Source organism: Cebidichthys violaceus, unplaced genomic scaffold (genome assembly GCF_023349555.1).
Source record: "Cebidichthys violaceus isolate CVI_PGR_0920_01 unplaced genomic scaffold, fCebVio1.0.p SCAF_14, whole genome shotgun sequence".
In the NCBI taxonomy this organism is placed as follows: Eukaryota; Metazoa; Chordata; class Actinopteri; order Perciformes; family Stichaeidae; genus Cebidichthys; species Cebidichthys violaceus.
The window spans coordinates 12,866,345-12,892,363 of NW_027176307.1; the positions used below are offsets into that span (position 1 = coordinate 12,866,345).

A 26,019-nucleotide genomic window follows, 5' to 3' on the forward strand; every position below is an offset into this window, starting at 1 on the left:
CGGCCTACAGTGCCGGTGTCTTTAGCAGATGGTGCTTTTTTTTTTTTTTTTTTTTGAACTTTCTATTTTTTGCCATGCAAACTGCAGTATTCGGAGGGGGCGCCGAACCAGAGCGTCCCCTTGAACTCCACCCCGTCCAACGCACCCGCAGCCGTTTAAACTCAGTCGTCTTTAAAGTGACTTTAACTGCAGCACTCAAACATACCATCAGTAGTAGTTCAACACCAAAGCAAAGATTAATGATTTTTTTATTTTGACATCAAAGACCATCGTTGTTTGTTTCATACTGTCATCCAGGTTTTTTTTTTTACGAGGTACAGTACTTTCTAATTTAGACCTGTAGAGTCTTTGCACTCACGATTTGCGATTTGGACCCCCTGTTGCTTCCACTGATCGCTTGATTGTCATGCTCAGCCACACTTGGCTTCGCCACTGAGCGGCACAGTCCGCCATCAGCGCCGGAAAACAAAAGATGGCAAGCAATTACAAACCGGTCTGTTGTTAGGGAGAGGGAAACGTCACAGCAGGCATTATGGGAGATTCACCGAAGACGCGTGCTCCAGCATATGATCCCTGCATAACAACAGACACTGGGCGCATTTTAATTAGCTCTTGCCGTGACATCGCAGCATGTGCGGTCTCAAAACACTGCTGGGATTTTTTCAGTTGGATACCGATCGAGACGAGCTTCTGCTTTCCTTGTAAGCAAATGTTGATCTTCTATTGGGATGTCTAATTTAAGAGGGAGTGACGTTATTAGTGCGTAGACTCTGCTGTTCCCCCTGTGGAACTAAGTGGTGTCATGTGTTTTATGCTTTCTTTTTTTCAAAATAGAATGTGCTAAATATGCACAACTCCTTCTAAACTATGCGAGGTGAACATGAATACCAGACTCCATTTACATTTCATGGTAATAAAATATGCACACTATTGCAAGGGACCGACAGGAATAATAAATGACTTCTATAAAACAGTGGCTGGGTGGTACATCCTGGGCAGTTTGACTTATTCCCCAGTGTACTACAGAGCACCTTATTAGTTGCAGCCGAGGACCGACAAAGGAGAGGCACAAACAGTCAAAAGAAACTCAAGCTAGGCAGTCAGCGGGGCTAGGAGCAGCAATTATCATATTGCTCAAATCCACCAGCTCCTCTCAGATCAAGAGTATTTGCATTGCGCTGAGGAGAGTGAAGAGGGTCAAACTGTTCTCGCCAGGCGTACTTCAGGACTCCCCCCCCCCCCCCTCCCATTGTGAGCAAAGGTGCTCAGAAGAGAAAAGTCAAAGGAGTGGAGGAACGAAAATAGCTCCAGGGTACAGGGGGAGTTTAAAGCTCACCAATAATGTGGTCTGCTGCCCTCGTGAAACAAACAGCAGCACTTTCCTTTTGAAAATATGAAGCGTCGTTTGAATACCCACTTCTTAGCGTCGCTCCAACAATGCACTTATTGATACTGCGCTTCCCTGGAACTCAAAGCTCTTTACACAAAAGGCAAAAGGAAATGACTGGTGGTATAAGCTCTGAGAATACTGAATTCTGCTGAGGTCGCCACAAACCAGCGTGCTTTGTATTTACACGAGGGGATCCAGAGCACCGGGGGAGAGTGACACAGAATTCAAAGACTTTGCTCCATCTAATTTATAATCATAACTTATTTCACTTTGGGGCTGGTTTTTGCTGAACTCACGGTGTCCCTAACTGTTATAATAGGGCTCCAGGTTTCCTCACAGTGGGGCTTTAGCATCGATCAATTGCTGGGTTTTGGGCTTTTTCATGGAGCGTATTTCTCTCAGTGTCTCTTGATGCGTTTGAAACGGGCCAAGTGAAGCCTTTTCACAGTGAAGTGTATTCATTTACAGGCATTTATTTTTAATGACAATATATCCACTTAAAGGCTGTGTGAAGGGATGGCACAGAAGCTCGTTCTGGCTACGGACTTTTTTTTTTTTTCTTTCAGCGAGAGAGGTCGATGAAAGGGAGAACTACAGCACGCACACACGGTCTTTGAGTTTCAGGGCTGCTAATTTATTTCTGCCACTCTGAACAGTAAACACCCCAAGCAAGACAGAGAATCTGAAACTCCTCTGATAAACTTTTGCTGCATTTGAATTCCTCTCCTTGTCATCCTCTAGCCCTGAGCGCGCACACACACACACACACACACACACACACACACACACACACACACACACACACACACACACACACACAAAAAAAACAGCGTTTGGAATAGGGCACCATTATCAGGTTTTTGGGCCAACCGTCCTTTCATTTCCTTTCTGTTGTCTGTTTGGGAAAATGACCAAACTTCAAGCTGTCGTATCCTCGGGCTGGAGTCGCCGTGGTTAAAAACCCCCCGCAGCACCGGCAGCACAGCGGCAATCTCCCAAGATAGCACCCTATCTTCATCCCTCCATGTAGCGATATCCCTGTTCCATCTGATGCTATCTCTGCAAAATGGGATGTTATCGGTACCCAAAATGATGCTATCGCCATACAGTGCGGAGATGTTGGATTCTAATTCCTCCCCCCCCCCTCTGCCTCGGCAGAGATACGCAAGGTTCTGCAGGCAAAGCCAGTCCGTCTGCGGCTTACTTAGGACGAGGGATTGAATGGAGCTTTATGCTCCGTCGTTCTGGCTGTGTGGCCCCCAGGCCAGAGTTGCCACAGTACCTGTTCATGCTGTATGCTTTAATGAGGACAGGAGATGGAGATGATGGAGAGTCAATTACAACCTCATGTAGGAGAGTGACACTATTTCACCTTTCATTACACCTCAATGCCATGGGCTAACTGGGTCTCATCAGTTAGTGAAAGGTACTCATGCTGAGAATGCCACGCTGGTGTCGCCTCGTGTGGAATGGAGGAAAGAAAAACGGAGGTTTAGAGGAAGGGTTTTCAGCTCTCGAGTCCTCCTTTGTACGACGGCATTTCACAGAAGAGCATCTCTAAAACAGGATGTTTTTCATCAGGCATTTCATTAAATACAGAATCTAGTCAACAACACAAGAAAATATAACAAACGTAAAAGCAATAACTTCATTTTAAATCGTCTGCAAATTCTCAAATAGACAAACAAACCCTTACCTGGAACAGGCTCATATTACAAATTCCTTTATTTCCAATTTCCTTTGTCTCATTATGTTTCTATAAGAAGCCTATTTTCTGATCTGATCCTGTTTTTAATGAATAGTTTTTTTTTTTTTTATTAACTTTCTTGCTGAGGGTTTGATGTGAAGATTGATACCATTCTCGTATATGTTAGATAATAATAAGATGGAAACAGCTACCCTGACTCTCGCCAAAGGTAACAAAATCCACCTACCGACACCTCTAAAGCTCACTTATTAACACATTGTATCTTGTTTGTTTAATCCTTAGAATGGAGGCTTATGCGGTGACTATTTCCTCCATGCTCACCTGTTCTCTTGATTGAGGGAGTTGCTCCGAGTCTCTTAAATAAAAGCACAGATTTAATTCACTATTTATTTCCAGTTGCTTCCAGTTTGTTGATTTTCCATCCGTGTTAAGCCACTGTTTATTGAAGCCAACACTTCCTGCGAAGACATTTGACATTAAAAGCCACCTTCCGTTTCTCAAAGGGCATAATCATAATGAGGGTAGCTTTTAACAGCGATCGAAAGAAATGTATTTCAAAAAGAAGTGAAACTGATTTACCCCGTATATCTACTTTCTACCTGAAGCTGCGTTGGACCCCTCACTCTAAATCAGACCTGAAGTCATTCCTGGCCTTTGTTCTTCACAGATCCGATGGACCAAGACAGCAGGCAGCGTGTCGGACCGCTTCCAGGACTCTAGCGTGTTCAACGAGACGTTGCACATCGCAAAGATCCTGAGGACCCAGGGAGGTCGCTACTACTGCAAGGCTGAGAACGGCCTCGGATCCCCGGCTATCAAGTCCATCAGGGTGGACGTCTACTGTAAGTGTGACGATACGCATGACCGAAAAAATGTTCTGTTATCATGTGTTTCTTCCTGGTTTACAATCCAAGTGAAGACTGAAAATGGTAAGTTGCCCAAAGGTGCGACTATCAAGAGTCTGAATCTGTATTATTGTGCATAATGGACCGGCCGCGGCGTCGCTTTTGTCTACTTCCTAATTCACTACTAGGACACATTCTGGACAAACATGACCCTGAAGATTCAGAGTCTATTCACGGTTCTGATATGCAAAAAAGATAAATATTGCAGCTTCCAGCTCAGTTAGCTTTTAAACTGTAACCATATGCTTTATTAAATCAATTCAAAGTGCCAGGAAATAAATCATTGTGTGAAATGAACTATTAGTGCTGATCAGTGTGAAACAACAATACAGCACCGTTCCAGATTTTCGCTTTGAATGAAAATGAACTTATTATTCGGAGGTAGAGCATCCGAACAGACCCCTGCGCTCTCCTGAGAATGGCAATTAAGCCAAAAATGCTTTTGTTATCCTGACAGAGCCATCGACTGTAAGTGCAACCTCTCTATTTTTAGAGTATCTGTACGACGAACGGCAAAGGCTCATTAGCATTCATCAAAGAAAACTGTGATTAATTATTGTTCTTTTTATTGACTGGGAATCGATCGTCCTATTTCACCTTGTGAGTTGTCGAAAGTGTGCCGAGACGAGGGAGGGCGTCGCTGCCCTTTTATCGCAGCCGGACCCTCAGAAACGGAGGGAAGTGGGAGTTTATGTCCAGTGAGTAATATATAGTTGTATTGTAATCGGACGTATCAAGGGAAGAACTCTAGTCTTACTGTTTCAGCTTCAAAAAAAAAACCTCTGCCAAGATACATTTAAAATGTAGCGTTTGGTGCCTTCGAAAGATCTGTAAGCCGCCTCCTTAAATTTACACTTCTGCTTCAGCCTCCGCTCCCTCGGTAGCACTCGATCACTGCTTTGTTTTTCACGCCACGCTGCAAAGTGAAAACATGCGTTTGTCTTATCTAATATAAGTCTAATATAATCGATGACCTCTCTCTCTTAATTCGTTGCCAAACATCCACTTTTCAGGCACAGAGGAACGAAGGAGGTGGTCGAGCATTCGCACTAAATAAGACGCACTTGAGATCTCTTTCCAGTCCGTGACTCATTTCTAGTAAAGCCTACGTTGATTTGAAGCCTCGCAGAGTGGCAACGCCGGCCTCTCTGTCTGCTATGGGCCTCTCCTCTGCCCATGTTTCCTTTCCTGTCTCTGTCTTTTTTTCCTTTCCTCGCCGTGTGTGTGTGTGTGTGTGTGTGTGTGTGTGTGTGTGTGTGTGTGTGTGTGTGTGTGTGTGTGTGAGCCGCATCCTTGTACATGTTTATGTGGACTGACACGGGCAAAGGTTGTGGAGTTGAAACTTGTTTAGAAAGCTTGTGGATGGCCTTAGTGGAGCGGCCGAGCCGGGGCTGAACGTATCTCAGGAGCTGACAGCCAGAGAACCTCGTTCCCTCTCCGTGCACCATTTCACCCCGACTGCACTAAAGAGCCGGAGGAGCAGCAGACGTGGAAATGAAGCCAGATAACACGTCAGGGACAAGACCTGAGGAGAATCGGGAGAGCGTGGATCCTCAACAAGCTTCATTTTGAGCTCAACCTTTCCATACTGTTGATACAAACTCTATATGTGAGGTATCGTGAAGAAAATAAGAATTTATCAAAGCAGAAAACAGATGAATAACGATTTAAATCAAACAAATTAAGATGCAAATGAGAAGTTGAAGAAATAGGATAGATGCCATTAAAGACAATTACAATATATACAGTAGAACACACCAATATTTTGTGAAAGAAATTTAGATAATTGTGCTGCTCCATCAGCCACGATGTGTGGAGTATATATATATATATATATGTAAAGATATATAGTAGTATATATAGGAGTACATAATGATAAAGTATATGGCAGGGGTCACTAATAGGCGGACCGCGGTCCGGATCCGGACCCAGACGCCGTTGTATCCGTACCCTGGACCTAAAGCCGATAGATAATTGAGAATTATTACATTTTGACAGGTTAGAGTCTTTAACCAAGAATGAACAGACTCTTATAGGTTCATTCTTCCCACGGACAGTTTAAAACCAGTGTGTCTCATATGTTCAGAGACCGTGACGATTATTAAGAGGAAATGGTGCATAGTTACAAAATCATTTCACCTCAGGTTGATAGCAGACCACCTCAAGGTGTCACTTTAATCTGAAATTAGACAAATTGTCTCATGCATGCGATTTTGAAGGGCTTTAATTTTGAAATGCTACATCAGAATGTCCTGGTTCTCTCTGAGTGACACCTTGAGGTGGTCTGCTATCAACCTGAGGTGAAATTATTTTGTAGCTATGCACCATTTCCTCTAAAATCTAATCTGAAATTAGACAAATTGCCTCATGAATGTGATTTGAAGAGCTTTAATTTGGAAATGCTACATCAAAACATAGTGACATATAGTGATATATATATATATATATATATATGTATATATATATATATATATATATATATACATATATATGTATATATATAGTAATGAAAAAAATACCTTGTTTTAGCAAAACAATATATAAATAAGTAATATAGTCTATTATTACATTTTTGGTGATATAAGTCCAATGCATCAACAAAAGGGGAGTGATGAAAACATGAAGAAAAGAAGCTTCATATATTGAATAGAATGAAGGTTATTAAGCAGACATTCTTTACACAGTAGCGTTTTAAATTGCTATCCTGATAATGTCCTTGCATCTGGCCTTGTAACACAGTATGCATGTACTTCATTAGCTAGCATTTTGTGCTATGTTGCACAACCAGCGGAACACATCATTCCTCTTGAGCAATGTTATAGCTGTCCCCCGGGGGTGAATTTAATTGATGGGCCTCTGCAGTACATGCTATTTTTAGTGGTTTGCAGCTACGTTTTTAATTAGTATTAAAATTGGTGTTTTGGAGCTGGACCTCCCAACAACAACACCTTGAATTGAGTTCGCCGTCTCTTTCAGATTTATCCTGCATGCGTTTCTTTGTTCACATCGCTCTGAAACTAAGAAACAACACGGGCACTTCTAATGGACTGCACCATTACGGCAAAGGGAAAACACTCTATATAACCAGACACAGGGCCCCGTGTTTTACAATAAGAGCCGTATGACCTGAATGATCTCTCTACAGTCGAGTCCTTTGGTTTTCTTTGGAGACCATTTATTTGCTTCTGCTTCTTGGAATCAAAGGTTTTGTTTTCAATTTGCAAAATATACACTAGAGTTTGTATTCGCGTATGCACCTTTTTATTAGATCAAAGTGTGCTGAACACCCCATTCTTCATAAAAGGCAGCCGCAAACCTGCTTGACTCACTTTCAGGGAAATTAAATGACGGAAATGCGAGGCTAAATCTAGACAGACGGACAGCAAAAAGTTTTCTGCTGAGTTGAGAGTCAGTAACAACTGACCTCTGCAGCCCGGAGGAGCTGGTATTAGTTACACAGCCGGCTCAAAGCTAACATATTTACAGAGCTCTGAAGTCCATCTAAGCACATTTTATACCTGCTGACACTTCAGCTGTTTGTCTGCATTTAGGTCTGTAGGGAAAGTCCTTTGCAACGTTAATAAAGAACCTCGCCCGACTCCTACACTGATCGATTTTAAGCTTAAGATGCTCACTTCTTTTTCCTACAGCGGGGGTCTTTTCAATGTTTTCATTTAATTTCAGCTCCATTCATTTTGCAGGAGCATCTAATGTGTCATTGAGTGACTGATTGAGGAGGGCTTAAGAGTTCTGCAGGGCCGGCTTATGGCAGGCTCAGAGAGTCCATAGTCCATCGCCAGCACAATAAACTTAAAAGAGTTTTGGAGAGGAGGTGGCCAGGAGGGAATGTCACGGAAGTGACTGACCACCCAACTCCAGGGGCATGAAGAATTGCTATTTACAGCATGTTGTTAATGAATTTACTCCGCTCATGCCTCATTCTAGTAATCACCAGTTTTCAAAATGCCTCCGATTTATATTAATATATTTAAATGGTGCTGAAATGGAAGTTGATTGATCAATTTGTGAATCAATAAAGCATTGATCAACAATTTTAGATTATGTGTTTGTTGGTCTAAACAAGCAATTTCAACACACCACCTCTGTGGACCTGTGATTTTTTTTTTTAGAGCTAATGTTCAATTTATTCAAATTATTTTATACAAAAAAAAAATGTCCTTGGTTGCAATCCATAATAGTAATCTGCGGAATGAAAAACTCCACTTCCTACTGATAAACAATATAACCTTTAAGTCAATTATTTGTGGCCAAACACAGAGGTTGTCAAATGAACTCGTAGAGAGCGAAGCAGAATGATTTCACCTGATGGACAAATGGAGAACAAATTGCTTTGCCTTAAACCTGCTCAGTCCAGGTCAGCATTTACTGTACAGGTTGTGATAAAGGACCACTTTAAAACTCACTTTAAAATGGTCGGAACAACGCTGGCAAAAACCGAATAAATTGAGAACACAGAGATGCATTGCGGAAAAAGCAAAAGAAAAGGAGAAAGAGGAAATGCTGCCAAGTTTTCCGGAGTTCACAGGAAAGAAAAGAAAAAAAAATACTTTGCACTGTTTGTCCATATGCTAATGTTGTGCAGATGATATTAATGTGTTCTGCCTAGTCAGCCAGTGCCAGTTTGTCAGTGGCTGTGTCAGGTGATGCATATACTGTATTGTGAGAAACTACCCACCGAACTGTAGATATCAGTTTACCGAAGCTTTCACACGCATCCTCACTCCTCCCTGATATTTCTCACTACATTCCCTCAAAAGAAGGATTAGAATAAGACAATAGCCTGCTTTCTCTGTGTTATCTGTGGCAGGACTTACTCCACACTGCTATTGCAGAAGCCAGAGAATTTTAATGAGGATACTGTGTGTTCGTGTGTGTGTGTGTGTGTGTGTGTGTGTGTGTGTGTGTGTGTGTGTGTGTGTGTGTGTGTGTGTGTGTGTGTGTGTTTGGCAGCGCACGGCCTCCAGTCTGAGCTTGAATCGTATTTTGGCAACAGCAGCGTTCATCTAGATTCGAGACGTGTGAATGTGTGTGTCCATTTCTTTGTGTGCTCATGCGTGCGAGAGGGAAACAAAAATAGAGGCTGCCCAATGGGTTCAAGCACATGCTTATGCATGAACACACTCTCCACCAGTGAGGTCCTGAGTCACACACACACACACACATGTCAAAGGCTTAACTTGTCTTGGCATATACGCCTCCTCAGCTGTGCGGCGCTGTGCAGCAGCATGCGGCGTGGGGCCGACTCGGGGAAGGAAGTGTGTCCGCTTCATGTTTGCCTTCCATCGATGGAGTTCATAGAGGAGCTCGGAGACCAAACAGCAGCTGATGGTGTTTGTTTAGCGGCCATGCTGGCTTTCTTTTATCCAGTCGGTCAGTATAACTGGCGCTTCCTATCTCATCAGGTGTCCATGCCGCGCCGCCCTGCTGCAAGGAGCCTGAGTAGATGTGTGTGCAGGGCAAGAGAGGACAGAGGGTTTTGGAGAGACTCTGAGTCACAGAAACACAGAACATGGTGATAAAAGTCGAGTTTTGACTGTGGCTGATGTGGTTAATGTTGACTCCTTTATCCCGCCGTTACTGGCATTTGCACCCTGTGTTTGAATTTCTACAGCATGGAGAGGCTTTTTTTAAAGTGACTTAGTGATAAATTTGGGTGTGCAGTGTACAGAGGGTAGTGCGTGGGATGGTGATCTCAAGGGAGCCTATCGATTAGTGGGTTCAATTGGATGAAGCAGTCTGTGCTGCAAGCTCAATAGGTTGAGTTATGACTCAGATGTAAGGATATAATTGTTAACCGGTGGACTAGCTCCTAGTTATATACAATAAAGCTTATATTTTGGCGGTTTTATGGATAAAAGAATAGATCGATCCATCCCTCCACTAGTCCACCCTCTATACCTTCTTATCCTATTCAGGGCCAGGGGGATTTAAAGCCTATCCCAACATGCACCGGGTAAAAGCCAGGTACACCCTGGACAACACTAACATTCACAACCAAAGGTACTTTAGATTTAATTCATCCCCGCTGCTACTCCGTTAAGCTGTCAGACCTGGAGCCCACACTGTCACTAACTGCACTCCCTGAAGAAATGTTTAATTTATGGACAAACAAATCAGACAGAAGGATTTATACACAACGTCAAACTGATTCAGCAGTTTAAACAGGTTAGACAGATAAAGATAGAAACTAAAGCCGTCAGATCACAGTGTAAAAGTGAACCACCACATCATGATAACCGAGACAGAAGATAATGAAATTAAGGAACAACGCTGTTCCTGTAAAGCTGGGTAGATCTTCATTCACTTTAACAATCATTTAAAAACAAAAGCAGCATGTGTAGACATTCAGTAGCTAGCGTAGCATAGAAGTGCTAATGCTAATTAATGATGTGTTAACGTACACTGCTAATGTTCGCGTCACAGGTTTTAGAAAACGTATATCTTCACTATCACGTTAACCATGACGACGTGGCTCAATATCAACAACACCAGCCTGAAAATGAAGAAAATCGGAAACGATTTCATGACAGTCTATGGAGCACACCTGGATAATTGTTGGAGATGGCCTATGCTATGCTATGCTATGCTATGCTTTGCTATGCTATGATTGTAGCAGTCTGCATTTGAGGGGCGGGACTTATCAAAGGGTCAATTGTTTGCTCTGCTATGTTGCTGTTGCTACTTCTGTCAAGAAAACCACACCGTTTAATCCATTTCTTACGGTTAGGCCCCTGTGTTTTTGGTTTTAGAGAGGCTGAAAAGAAAGTTTCACACTCACTATGGCCCCTATTGCTGCTTTGACATTTTGAGGAATTCAAATCTTGACAGACCTTGGATCATTGTGGTTTGAGGGAGGGGTTAAGCAAACGATTAATTCCCCTAACTTGTTCTTGGACTGTAAAAACAGAATTGAGAATAACAAATACAACAAAATGGGTTCTTATACCATCTATTTGGAGCGTATATTTTCTATAATACATTCCATGCTCTTCAAAATCTAAGCAAAACAAAACCAAACATGACACCTTCATCAATTTTGGGATTAAAAAACGGGTATTGTGCGAGAAATGGCTGAGGAACTCAATCTTGATACCTCAAAAGTGATCTTATGATACGAGGTGATGTATTATACAATCTTCTGAAAAGATCCCATAATGTATGTAGACAAAGATATATGTGCAGCGGCTCTTAAGTGCTTTTGGATGTAAATGACCTGCTGTGATGAATGGTGTGATACAGCCACGGTGAGTTATCTGAGCCTTGTTTGAATCGGGACAGAATGAATCAGCACATTATGTGTACATTATGTAAATGTTTGCAGGTTTGGTTAATGGAGGTAAAGCCAGTTCACGACTGCCCATTACTCTTTCAATGACTTGCTCTGGGGAGGGGCCCTTAATCAGAGTAGTGGAGTCAACCTCATCTCTTGCCTCATTTTTTTTTTTCTCCCCATCAGGAGCTTAACACATCCTAGTGTGTTTGTGTTGTGTATGCTAATGTGATTATCTTGTGCAGAATTTCATTCTTATCTGCTTTTTGGTTTTTAACATTTTCTCTCCGGGAGAGGAAAGGCCATGGATGATGTACTGACTGTACTAGTTATTATTCGTCTTTTTCGCCAGTATGTTTGGATAAGGGCCACAATATCCAAATTACAAGATTAGTCCATACAGTGTGAATCATGGGAAATAATGATGGTATTGATCTTGAGCTCTACTACTATTAATATAACAGAACTTTATTGAGCAAAAGAAGAATTTAATGACTCATGAGCATAGAGGGCAAAAATGTGTGAATAATATTGTTAAAACTAATTAAAATCATGCAGCGCTTTGGTTTTGTGTTAATACCAAAGAAGTCCAATGAGACAAGAAATGAAATACTTGTTTACCGAGTTGCTTTGAGAATGATACGAGGTGATGGAAAAGATAAAGAGAATCATTAACGATTGAATGAATTGTAATGTCATACAGAACACTGCATTAAAGACACAATCAGATGTTACTGTCTTTATATGACTGGTCACACACAGGAAATAACACAGCAAGAGATCATCAAAACCGTGGAGCATCAGTTAAAGAAAGAAAGTATCTGGTTTGATGTACAGAAATGCCCAGGAGAGCAGGACTCTTTACATATGTTGAGTGTCACACCTGCTGGTACAGTATGAGGTCACTGTTGGAGATTTATTGTGTTCTAGAACGTTTCAATGCCAATTTGATTGTGTCTTTAAAGAAACACAGTGTAGCACAACAGACATCACAGTTAGTAGTCAAACAAGCATCAGCACCTCGGAAGCTATTGACCCGCTATCGAGAACAAATAACGGATGAAGTAGCTTGCTGTTTTCTTGGATACATTAACAGAATTTCTTTTAAGTCGGTACGTTTTCACATTCTGGATCATACCTCACATAGACGACGTGAACCCATCACGTGTCCAAATTGCACCAAACATGGCACTCGTCGTCCTTGGGTCCCCAGCAACCGCAAGCGAGAAGCAGGTCGGATGGAGGGTTCTCGAGATAGGCGAAGGACACACACACACACACACACAGACACACACACACACACACATTCAGAGATTCTTGTAGTTAGAGCAGTTCACTGCCCTTTGTGGGCGTGGCCTTCTACTGCGGCTTGATTGCTCGGCTCCCGGTAGAGACGGTTTCACAGTTAACGTTCAAAATGTGCCCCGGTTTATTCCTTGTTTGTTTGAATATAAACTGAACAGGAAGTAAACATGTTCCCCAAGCTCCAAATTCGACACGGCACTCCTTTGGGTCCCTCGTAATACAGCCAGCAAGTGTGAAGTAGATTGGATGAACAATTTTTGAGATATACGAAACACCATGCCCCCATACAAACAGACTGAGATTCCTTGCTTTATAGTTCATGAAAGGTATCCTGTCCTCGGTTGGTCTTTGTCCAAACCAAACAAAGGAGAAGGTCATTAGGCCGAAACCAGAGAAGAACTCCGTCATGTCGCTGCCGCTTTGCCTCCAACTCTAATGGTTGGTTTCTAGGTGGTTTTGTTTAGATCAGTGGTCTGTGGCTTGCTTGTTTTCTAGGGAGATGAATTAGAGAGGAGATGAGCTGAGGCAGACGCCACTGTCTAAGGGCGAGGATGAAGAAGAGATTTCATTACTCCTCACCCTCTAACACACACACACACACACACACACACACACACACACACACACACACACACACAGAGAGTAGAACTGGGCCTCATTATTTCCTCATCTCCATCACTGGGAGGAAGTGAGGGGCTGCAAGCTCTGCTGTGAGGCTGCTGACGTCTGCCCCTCCATTTATCACATATATTGTCCACGTGTTCAAACACACACACACACAAACACACACACACACACACACACACACACACACACACACGTGTCTCGTACACACCCCCACAGACACCCAGTGTTCCTCCAAAGACAGCATAATTGGAAAATCACTGTCACTGAAGAAGATGGAGGTGAACCAGTCCTAAGTGGGCTGTAGCTTCCTGAACACAGCTCCAGCTCTTAAAGCAACAGCTTCAACAGCGCAGTAAAAGTGAAAGACGACTTCATCTAGAGGGAAACACGGTCCGCTCTTTGAGCTTAAACATCGTCTATTTGCATAGTTTTGACTTAAAGGGAAAAAGAGCGATCAAAAGTCTATATTTAACCTCCGGAGGTTTGTTTATAGCACAAATGAAATGTTTGTGTTTTTACATCCATACTGCACATTGTCTAAATCTTTTTTTATTTTTTTTATCTACACATTAGCAGTCAGTAACTTGAGGGGACAAGCCCACTTTACTATACATTAGGAGTTTCCAACTCTAACAAGACCATTGTCCTCTATACAGTACATCTGTTTAGGCTACTCTGCCACCAACAATGTAGCAAGCTGTACCGTTCGCCATCGCTCCATTGACTCCATTGTGCATTGCCACTTTAATTGGCAGTAATTACACTTAACCAGGCCTGATGACTGTAGCCTCAGAGAGGGAGTTAGTTACCATTACCTTAATGCTCAATGCATATCCTGAGAGAGAGAGAGAGAGATAGAGAGAGAGAGAGAGAGAGAGATAGAGAGAGAGAGAGAGAGAGAGAGAGAGAGAGAGAGAGAGAGAGAGAATCAAGAAAAGGTGATTTGTTTTATAGTCCAAGTTAACGCTGGAATGAGGAAATGCTTAATGAATAATTCAAGACTTGTTACACAGAACCACAGAGGCATGCCAAACAGCAGCCATGGCAGGGGTGGTCTGTTGCCCTTTACAAACCTTAACCCAACTTGTACAAACTCCCCCCCCCCCCCCAAACACACACACACACACACACACACACACACACACACACTGTGTTCCTGGCAGACACAGAAGAGCAGCCTTTATAAACCCCCTTTACTGTGTATTAAAACAGTTGTTTCGACCCCTGGCAACTGACCCACTGATTCAATTTCAATTCCAAACTTCAAATATTAAAGCGTGGATGGGGGCTTGTGTAACTCATTGCTCCCTAAGACACACACACACACACACTCTCTCACACACACACACACACACACACACACACACACACACACACACACACATACACACGCATACAGCCACCTGACCCAATAAACCCCCAATGTTCTGTTTTTGTGCCACGAGGATTTGGGTATTCACTCTTGTTCTGATGCAGCCAGAACAAAAACAATCATTTGTTTCTTTTCATTTAGAGTCTCTTTCATTACAGAAGCAGCTAATTGGGTATGTGTTCAAAACCATGTGAGCAATGTGTGCACATTGTTATCTCTCTTTCAGTGCTTTCGCTTTAAGCGCTACATTTTAAATTGTGCGTATTGAAAGAACATGGAGTGAGTGCCTTAAATGCATGTCACAATGGAAATCACAGGATTGAGTGCATAACCTCTGTAAACACACTCTGAATGAAAACAGTATGTATTCACCACTTCTTCTTTTTTTTTTTTAAATCCATAAAGAATAATGTTTATCTGATTTCCCTCTGATGTCTGATGAGAAGCTGCTCTCATGACTGTACAGTAAATAGGAAGCTACATCCAGCAGCTGGTTAGCTTAGCTTAGCACAAAGACTGAAAACAGGGGGAAATGGCTAGCCTGGCTCTGTTCAGTGGTAACAAAACACATTCTGTGTTATTGTTTTAATCTGAATAAAAAACTAACAGTGGATTTGACAAGTTGTGTGAGACTATTTCTTGGCTGGGAGGAAAGACTTTTCAGAATGTGTTGCCATCACCCTGAGGTTACCAGAAGACTCCAGAAAGTCAAGAACTAGTATTAATACTATAATAATAGTTTATCTTCTCATCGACTGTAAATCTCAGCAACAAAGGGATTAATGTACTATTACTTTAAGGTAGAAAGTGCGCTGAATTTAACATTTAACTAATTCATTAATGTAAAACCTTTCCTATAGTTGACCAAGACCCTAACAGCTTACTGTGCAGGAGGGCCGGTCCGAACATTGCTGTATGCAAGTAGTGGCTCGTGGTAATAGAAAACATATGCGTTTAATGCTTCAAATTAATACCATAATCTGCTTATTCGCAGTAATCTGTTTCAGTAAAGAGTGTGCACGTCTACTACATGCGCACACATGCATGGGTTGATTTCAGGCGGCTGTTACTAAGATGATCTTTACCACGACGTCACTGTGTTCCGAAGCTTCGACTCATTGCTCATAAAATATCATAATAATCATTGGAAACAATTCAATGCTTACCAAGGTACCATGGTCAGATGCACTCAGCTGTATAAGGTGTCCAGCCCCCCCCCCCCCCCCTCCATACAGCAGCACAAGAAGCTGCTCCCGCTCGTTCCTCATGTCTCGGAGAATGATATTCAGTTTACTGAGATATCTCCGCTACACAGGCGCCATCGTCAGAGTGGACTTATTGCAATAGATGTATCGCGCCCTCCTCGCCCACCCTCCAAACACATCCATCCGCCACCACAATCACACTTTAGTATGGAGCAACAGCTGACGCCTGATAGATACAGCTAGCGGGAGCTGCTTATTGTGGAGCGTAGCCATGAGATAGAGGTCACTGTTTGCCACTGGGCCTGAGAGATGGAGGGAAAGGAAATGTACCGACACTAAATTACATGCTGGATACACGTATTCCATCAGAGGCCTCCACGTGAGATGGATGTTATACATCGCCACTGCGCCTTTTTAACCTTCCGACCCACATAAATGAAATTCATTAAAGCACACCATTCAGCGAAGTGAAATTACACACCGTCTAGATCATGTTCCATCAGCGACGTCTTATTTGATGTAGTGTGTTTACACATCGTACACCGATGTCGCATATTACACATTTAAGGTCTTCCTACAGTACATTAAACCCACACATTTTCCATCAGCGGTCGTGGAAATATTTAATGCTGAACCCTCACTGCCCATTATCTCCATCCCTCATTTATCAAGAGGCTTCTGTTTAGCTAGCGGTGATCTTTTTAAAGATCACACACACACACTCCAGTATTCGCACCAGCAGACGCCTTTTAATGTGGTCGTAGAGCCGGAAAAGAAATTCACCTATTAATGCTTCCTATTTATGTGGAGGTGTCTCTACTTTTTTTTAGGATTTACTTTTAAACTCCAGCTTTAAAAAAAAAAAAAAGAAAAAAAAAGAAGAAGAAGAAGAAGGAGAGGCTTGAAGGTGAGGTCAGTCACAGGGCGGGCTGCCAAGTAATAACTTCTCTAATCACTTATGCCTCATGCCCGTATTTCTATGTAAAAAAAAAAAAAAAGCTTTTACGAGAGAGAAAGAGAGCAAGTCACCCTTATTTGGAGACAGCTGTTATCACCGCCTCATTAATGCCGCAACTCGATCACAGCAATTTAGAAGTTGACGCGTGCTCTCGACCCTCCATTTCCTCCTTTTGTCCGTCTCGCTGTCGCTCGGCACACAAATAAAAGCAAAATTTGCTCGTCTTTGACATCACCCGGCTGTTTTCAACTCGTGAAAGACGTCGCACAAATGTCTTCTTTGAGGTCAGCGGCTCCCCCCTGGTAATCAAGCCGGGGCGGCGATTAAGGTGAAAATGAATGGCGGGCCTCTGTCGCTCATGGCTGACAGCCCGGGAGCCAGATATAGGTGTTCTCTTGGTGACTCAGGTGACTTCCACAGATCCGGCAGAGAGAGTGAAAGACATCAAAGCAGAGAAAAAACTGAACTTGCATTAGCCCAAAAGAGGTGTGTGTGAGTCCGTAGGTGGAGTGAGGTAATGTGTGTGAGTTTTTGTGCAAGTGTCTGCTTTTTTTTTTTTTTTTTTTTTTGGCATGGTGGGGCGGGGGGGGATGAAAGGCAGGAGCTAAGGTTTGATGTGATAATGAAGCACCTTCTTTAATCCTCATCCTCTCTTTTATCCGATCCACTCGCTTGTGCCTATTTGTCCAACAAATGTTTTGGTAGGCCTAAAAAGCAGAAATCTCCATTCTGCTTTTCAAGCGGGAACACCATCCTCAGGTTTTGTTCCACTCTTTCTCACCGGAGAGGATTAAAAGATTGGAGATGAAAACTGGATTTTTCATCTGAAGACCCCCTCAGACACGCAATGCGTCTGAGCGTTTGCACATCGGTGTGTCATGTTGCCCCCGGCCCCTGTGTCTTAATATCAAAGAAAACCCAGAGCTTTTAGACCTGTCATGCTTGGCGGGTAGTGAGCGGGAGTGACGCTAAGGTTAGCTCGCTGGAGCGTTTAGATGTACACGGGCAGATTTACCGGCCTGTGAACCCATAAACCTGCAATTACAAACCCTAACAACTCTGGCGCAGGCGGCCTGTACACCGCAGTTTTCCTCTGGGCTCGAGGATTTAAGCTTCACAATCAGTCAAGCGTGACTTCAGAAGCTAATTGCACAAGAGTGACACGCACACACACACACACACACACACACACACACACACACACACACACACGCTCACGCAACATCCTTACGGGGGGGAAACTGATGGCGGAGGTGGAATTTTGTTTGAAATTCATCAAATTTTAATCCAGCGCGTACATTTCCATATTTCCATATTTATTTCTTTATGCTCCTAGCATCCACTTCTTCTCTGCATATCATTTCGGCCCTATTAATAGCTCAAACCGCTGCTTACCTAAGACGCAAACATACAGAAACACACAGACACAACCGCAAGAAAAGGAAAAAAAAAAAAAAAAAAAGACAACATCCTATCGGGTCCGGTGCTCAAAGACACGGGTAGATAGGGCTGTCATTGAATCACTCCATTCCTGCCACAGTTGGTAAATTGACTGTTTGAAACAGATGAGGGGGGAGCTGGGAAGAGTCAGAGATAAGATGCAGCGTTCACTCTCTCTCTCTCCTCCTCTCTATAATGAATCAGTGTATTTACTTAGCAATCTGCTTCTCTAAAATGGCACCGCAATCGCTTCGTCTTCTCCGGAGCGTTGTCAGCCTCTCCCGTGTTTCTCTCATATACCCCCCCACCCCCCCCCCCCCCCTCCCCCCTCCCCAAAGGTAATTGCTCTTACCTGAGACACTGTAATGGATCCTGGATGAAGTATTGACCGCTGCTAGATTTTGATTAAGGGGCTGTAGGGCAGAACATGTCTTTAATGAAACTGAGGAATCAGCATTCTGAGGCTGGAGGCTGTGCAGCGGTGGCCCAGAGGCACCTTGATTAGGACCTGATCCTCAGCAAATCCAGAGGTGGGCCACAGCTACTGAATTAAAAGCGATGAATCCATCCATTAATAATACCTAAGGCGTGTGGAGTTTTTCTCTGGAGGCTTATAATCGGTGAAGATTTGGGTATTCGTTTACTGTAAGCGGTTTGCACTCGCGCTCTCTCAATCACTCAGTCGTCCACCTTGTTGCTCACTCACTGACTCTCTCATTAATGCAATCGCTTTCCCCTTCATATGAAAAAGGTCAGCCTTTATCATTTGGAATTTGAGCATGAGGGATAACTTGCATTAGCTTCTCTCATCCTCTCCTTTAAATTGCCTTTTTGCTTGTGTTAAAAACTGATTGCATCTATGACGGAGATGAAAGGGTAACAGCTAGCGCCCCACGTTTCTTTGAGCGTGCAAATGGACATAATCTAAAAAGGGGGAGTATTAGCATGCTAAAAGACACCACAGCCATGATGAACACTATTTGCCAAGGCTTAATGCGATAGCCGGGTAAGATGATTAACTTTGAATCCATTTAATCAACCACAGGCGCTTTCTCAAATAACCGACTGTCGAGCGTCGGGGTAAAACTTCCCTCAGATCTGTTGGGAAATGAGTAACAGATGTGTCAGCGCCTGAATCAGAGAGGAGGCCAGCTAAACATTATTCTTTTGAAGTGACGGACATCAAATGTCATTTTGTGCACAGTGTTTGTCGCCCTCGCTCACGTTTGAAGCTCGCGACGGGACGCGGCTTGGAACACGGAGCGGCTCGCCCATTGACTGGGAAGTCAATGTGCCCTTGGGCTGCATCCTATTGACTTAAGTAGTTGAAGTAGTGGGCTTCTCACCTCCCTTCACACATCGACTCCTGTGTGTGCGCCGATAACCGGCTCTCATGATGCAATGAGGAGTCTGACCTTTTCGGTCCGACCTTTGACCACAATCAACACGGGAGATTGTATTCGTGTTACCGGATCAATGGAGCAGGTTTGCAAATGGACGGAATGGACATGTCACTACCTATAATTTTGGGAGGACAGAATCGTCCCCTACCAATATTTAAGCAAACTTATCATATAGCGTTTGCATTATCTTCGATTGAATGCACGCACAGACAGTCCGAGGAGCAGAATTGCTTCTTGACCGACGTGGAGAAATTCCTGTTTGTAGAGGTCACCGAGGTCCGGACCTCGGTAATTGTTTCCTAAAAAGCCCGGTTCAAACCGACAACTATCAATCAGACAGCTATCTGTGTACCACGGCGTCTCCATTGCGCTCTGTAGCGCCTGACAGCACATCCATGGTCACAGAAACTTGCTTATATTTGCAGAGTATTATAAGATATTATCTAAAACCATTGGCGCTCCGTTGTGACCCGGCTGACCGCCAGTTGTCCGTTGCAGACAGGCCCTCTCCTCTGAGCTCCAGAATGTAATGGTGAGACTGTACCGATGTAATATTGAGCGGAATGTGTAGTTACAGGTTACAGGCGATGGCTCACTGGCACACATAACACCGCTGGTTTGAATGTTTATGATCGAGTTGATCTGTTGCTTGTACTTTGTCAGAGTTGGTGAAGTTTCCATTTGCTTGGACAATAACACGCACAGTAGTGAGACGTATGCCTTATCAAAAGTGTCTTACAGGGCAGACAGATATTTTAGACTTTATTCTCAAAATATATAAACTGTTTTTCCGACTTCCCAGAGAGCACGGATATGTGGATATATACGTTTTGAATGTGAATCAGGTTTTGAACGTGAGCAGAAATCTTGCTGAAACACGTTTATTCAAACGCTATTCAATTCCAGGAGCTTTGTAAATCATGTTGAATAGATTTAATTTAGCATTGAGGAATAGGTGCCACATGCACATTTAAAGAGGTTAGAGACACCGAAGAGGGGAGAAGAGAAAACAAATGGCGACAGGTGTTTTTTGACTCGAACAAATATACGTTTATGCGTGAATCGTGGTCTGCGTCGCCGATCGATCCGAGGAGTCTTCTGCTCATTTGCAAATTGAACGACTCGCAGTTTGTTGATAGCTTCCCGCCGTCCGTTTGTGTGCTCCTCTCACAGACCTCGATGACCCGGTGGTGACGGTGCACCAGAGCATAGGAGAGGCCAAGGAGCAGTTCTACTACGAGAGGACCGTGTTTCTGCGCTGCGTCGCCAATTCCAACCCGCCCGTCCGCTACAGCTGGCACCGTGGGAGGGAGGTCCTGACGCAGGGCTCGGACAAGGGAGTGGAGATCTACGAGCCGTTTTTCACTCAGGTAAGACACAGGCAACATGACGTGGATCAACGCGTGAAATCAGGCAGAATATTAGACGCAAAACAAGCTCAATCGTACTAGTCACCAAATGCTTCGAGTCGATTATACAACTTAAGGGCTTCGGCTATCCCTGAGTCTTTTAGTGTGGCTACATGCACTACAAAGGGAGGATAAATAGGCTGATTCAGAAGAAAAGAGGATGCACCCATAATCAGCTTATGAAGGAAAAGATGTGTTCATCAGGAGCTACATTTCAGACAGCGCTCTCTCATACATTATTAAGAGATGCTCTCATGACCAGTGGCACCCTCCTTGTGTGTTACCAAAAAAAAAAAAAAAAAAAAAACAGCAAAAATGTTTCCTACAAATAAATCAGAAGAGCAGGTTTAGAATTTGTTAACAAGATTAAATTCGACACAATGCTCTCTCACAATGAGGGGCTGTTTGTATTCCCGTGTTTGTTTGACTGATTTTTTTTTTTTATGTGTTGCTGGTGAATGTTTCAGTCACACTAGATGGAGTAAGCAAAGCATTTTTTTTTTTTTTTTTTGCTGGAACAAGATAATGTGTTTACAGCACACTATAAAACTCTAAATGATGAAACCCTGCATGTTCAGTAGCGATACAGTAATATTGAGGCTCATGTTCTGCATTAAGTTCAGGGACTTAAACAGACACTAAGGATGTAAACGATGAACTTCATCAACCTTCTTTTTGAGAATAAGTAAGACGTGCAACAACAGAACACACTCGATCCTGCATGCTCACAGCAGAGATGAGTAAGCCGCAGTAGCTAATTGATGAGTCAGCGCCGCATCTCGTTACACAGGTGACACATTGCAACGTGACATACTGTGATGATATCGCTGCTATTCTTTTGCCTACAGGTATTGGGAGTATGAGTTTGATTTGTCTCGTTTCACATCCTTTCCCTGAACCCTATCTCCGCCCCATGCTGTGAAAGCTAAGCCGTACTCATTAACCGTATGAATAGCGCCGGCGCTTTCGCTAACCCGGTTTCACAAAGTTTCATGCATGTTGAGTAATTGCCGACACAGAGAGATCGGGTTCTCTTCGCAATCGCTTCCCTCAATAGTTGGATTTTCTTCGCCGTTCGGAAATTGCGAAACTTTTCCTCTCAAGGGAATCAAGCGCCAACAATAAAAGAACCGATCGAGCTTACTCCGTCACCAGTGAGGGAATTGTAGTTTTTGAATTGATCCAGCTAAATGTGATTTGTATGTTGAACCGGGCAGCAGAGAGAATGGAAATCTTTAAGAAAGAGATAAAGACGCGCGAGAGAGGAAAAGAGGCTTAAGAAACGGAGCGAGAGGAAAAGGGAAGTGAAATTGATGTTTGGCCAAATGGAGAAAGATGGCTGCGGACTAATGGAGTGGGTAAAGGAGGCTGAAGAAGCTGCGCAACTGGGCCTCATCAGACACTCTTCCCCTTCTCCATCCCGCTCTCCACATACCTCTCTGCTCCTTCATCCTGCCCTCTATTACAGTAAAGCTTTAATTGCTTCTGAAAATATGAGCGCAACCCCAAACCCAGAGATAAGCTTTGTGACGGTCCAACCCCAAATAAATCCGGACAAATTTGCTCATATAAATGGCTAATAGCATTATTTTTCACCAATATGTCTGAACTTGCCTGAAACGTACTCCGACAATAGAGTTACAGATTCGTAGCAGACCAAAGCTGAGCCTGCGGGGCCGATTTGGAGTCCATTAGAGTGCCGCCAGGCCTCCATTTTGACCTGGCAGATTTGTGAATTAAGTTCCCCTGAATACCTTCCTCCCTCCATTATTCTTCATTCCACCTTCATTCCCTTGCACCTTTTTTCAGTCCACCAAATGTTTTTTTTTTTTTTTTATATTCCCACTGATACTGCAGAAATACAGAGGTGGCATTTTAAACCCTGTATGGAGAACGGGCTCATAATTAGGCGAGGCCCAGAGCTCTGCTTTTATTATAGGAAATCTTTCTGCTGTCTGTTCCTTTCTCCTCCACCTCTCTCCTCCATTTCCCCCACAAAGTGCCTGAGAATAGGACAATTATCCAATATATAATGGAGCCATTTCTCCTCCCTCGTCAGATCCCCGCTTCTTTACAGTAGTCGATATGTTTTGATGTTTACGATGGAGTTTGATGTTTTCTCGCGGTGTGATGTTCCCGTTTGAGCATTCTGTCTCGCTCTTGAGGAAGTAACCGGTTAGAAACATATTGCTCATCACCCAGCGGAGGCACACATCGCATTTTTCTATCACTCTTTTGTTCGGCTTCCTCACTCAATTCCGTGGCCCCTATGAAGCCAAGTTAGTAGTTTTCCTGCTGCTAGCCTGAAAAAAAAACACCCTCATTTGCATCTTTATTGCCATGCATTTTAAGTTCATCAAGCTGCTGTTGATTCTGTGTCCCCCCCAAAAGACGCGCATTTAATGCCTCAAATATGTAATTTAAAACATGAAAGCAAAACCGGGGATTTTCACCTGACAGTGACAATGCACTCCTCCATAATTTTCTTTGCCCTTTTTTTTTCCAGCCATAAGTCCCGTTCCCGAAGCTCCTGTGTACTTTGTGTAGCGTTCAATCTTCTAGTCGATATGACTATCAAATCCCCCTGTCCAATTCGGTTTAATGTGTTTGTCCTTTCTTTTCCTTTCTCTGACCCTTGCATTTTCCCAAATAGATTTTTCCCTCCAATTTGCCCCCCTGTCCCCCCCCTGCTGTGAGTAAAGCGTTGCACTCCGAATACCACGGACTTCATCTCCTGATATCTGCTCCGAAAGCAGAGGAGGTGACAGAGAAAGAAAGGAAGAGCGGCGCGGGGGATCCGTCGCTAATCGAATACAATTAATTTATCCACGAGCCTCACTGGATGTGAGAGACGCGAGGGACTGCCGTGTTGTGCCGACCGCCGCAGCGTGGTGTGGCCGACTCGTGTTTTAATCAGCCGCCGCCCCCCCCCCCCGACCCGACGCCCACGCATTGGAGTCAGCCGGATCAAAAGGTTCACATCCTCATCAGAGCCTCCTGGACGGAGCTCGTGGTTGACAGGCCCAGCTGGAGTCAAACACACATTATAAGTGAGAGAGCCGTTTCTGTGGAGGGATCCCCTGCTGAGCCCATCCATATTACTGCGGCTGAATGGGGAATATACTGCAGGGCCATTGACTGGAAAGTAATCCACACGTTGGTATTAAGCAAGTTGACACATTCGTCTCCTTTTAAAGCCAACACCATCGTATATTCAGCTGTAATCTGCAACCTTCGCTTTTCATTTTGGGCTTCATTAAAACTGTATACATATTCATCTCTTTGACCTTTCTTTGGAGGTGTTTTGGCCTTTGTCCTCCCTCCCCCGCCCCAGCGCCTAGTTTTTCCTGCATTTCTTTAACTTGATTATGTTGATATTTTTGCACACATTTGCATACCAGTGTCTGTTTGGTCTGAGCTGCAGGGGGAAACGAAGATTTTGAAGCTGAAGAACCTGCGTCCTCAGGACTACGCCAACTACAGCTGCGTCGCTTCTGTCAGGAATGTGTGTGGGATCCCTGACCGCAGCGTTATCTTCAGACTCACCAACAAGACAGGTGCTTAATGCCGTTGACTTTTCCACATTATGATTTTATAATCAAATTACTGTTTTTGCTGTTATTTTGATATTATTCCAAGTGTATTGCAAAACTAAAAGCAGCTAAATCTATATAAGCGTCTTATATAAGTGTTCTAATAAATATAGCTCAGGCATGGAAGCAAGACAGATGAAGTGAACTGACAGATTCTGTAACTGTCATAACTGCCAAAGTTGTCCATCTCCCGCCAATTAAGACTCTTCTCCGCTCTTCCTCCACAGCCTCGCCGTCCATCAAGCTGCTGGTGGAGGATCCCATCGTGGTTAACCCTGGCCAAACGGTGTCCTTGGTGTGCATCACCACGGGTGGAGAGCCGCCCCCCATTCTCACCTGGATCAGCAGCAATGACAGCCTGCCGCAAAGGAGCGTGGTGAAGGGGGGCACGCTCACCCTTCCGGCCATCAGCTCGGACGAGGCGGGGGTCTACAGCTGCGTTGCCAGCAACAACGTGGGAAACCCGGCCAAGAAGTCCACCACCATTGTGGTGCGAGGTGAGCAGTCCAAAAAGCCTTCAGGATGACATGAATACAGGATTCAAGGATACAGCATTGGCATTATGCAACAAAGGGTTGCTCTATGATGTGCAGTTATTGCACATTTGCTACACAAAGAGTCGAAGCATTCTGTTGTGCATGTTTTTAAATTTGCATCAGGAGGAATGTAGACAGAAGCAACAAAACAATTCTTTGGGCAGATAATATGGGCGGCATCATAACATTAATTATGACGACTCCATGTTACCTTATGAATTAACATGTGGCTTTGGGGGAAATGCCCTCATAAATGAGAACAGACATTGGAAGAAACGGAATTTAAAAAATATGATTACAAAAAATAAACTCCACTAAAAGCATTAATAGTAATAGTAGATATTTTTAATTCACAATTTCTTGATTCCTTAATATATTTTGCTGTGCTTATTAATATGATTACTCCATATTTTGTCTGAGAGTACTACAGGACAAGGTGCCTCACATGTTGCGTAAAGTTCCCTCTTTGCGGCCTGAGGATGGGGCACATTTTGTGTGATTGTGCGCGATATTATTTCTCGTTTACTGTAATACTTCTGATTTAAGAATTTAATTAAAGTGTGCTTGTATAGCTTTATAAGTAATGCATTCACGGAGTTAGCCGAGTGTCCTTCAGATTGTGCTCTTACAGTTTGACCTTACAAACACACAGAGCACCAGATCTCACCGTTGGTTCTGCTCGGGCTTCTCCAAGACCACCAAGGATTAACGCCGGAGGCAAAAGAGTGTGAAACCATTAATTAAAAAAACACCGATTCAACGAGTGGTTAACACAAATGTAACAAGGGCAGCGGGGCGAGGGTCCGCTGCTGCCTTATTTGCTCGTTATCGGGGAAATCTTATTTCTCCGACCTGCTCTTTACCTGAGTGGCACAGC

General features: G+C 43.5%; 1 protein-coding gene across 1 annotated transcript in view; it reads left to right on the forward strand.

Moving 5' to 3' along the window:
- LOC137871232 (MAM domain-containing glycosylphosphatidylinositol anchor protein 2-like) overlaps window positions 1–26,019 on the forward strand; it is a 161,335-nt gene that overhangs the window by 57,135 nt on the left and 78,181 nt on the right. The window contains 4 exon segments of the mRNA XM_068708952.1: window positions 3,766–3,940; window positions 20,778–20,974; window positions 24,438–24,570; window positions 24,834–25,103. Coding sequence (XP_068565053.1) covers window positions 3,766–3,940; window positions 20,778–20,974; window positions 24,438–24,570; window positions 24,834–25,103 — 775 coding nt within the window.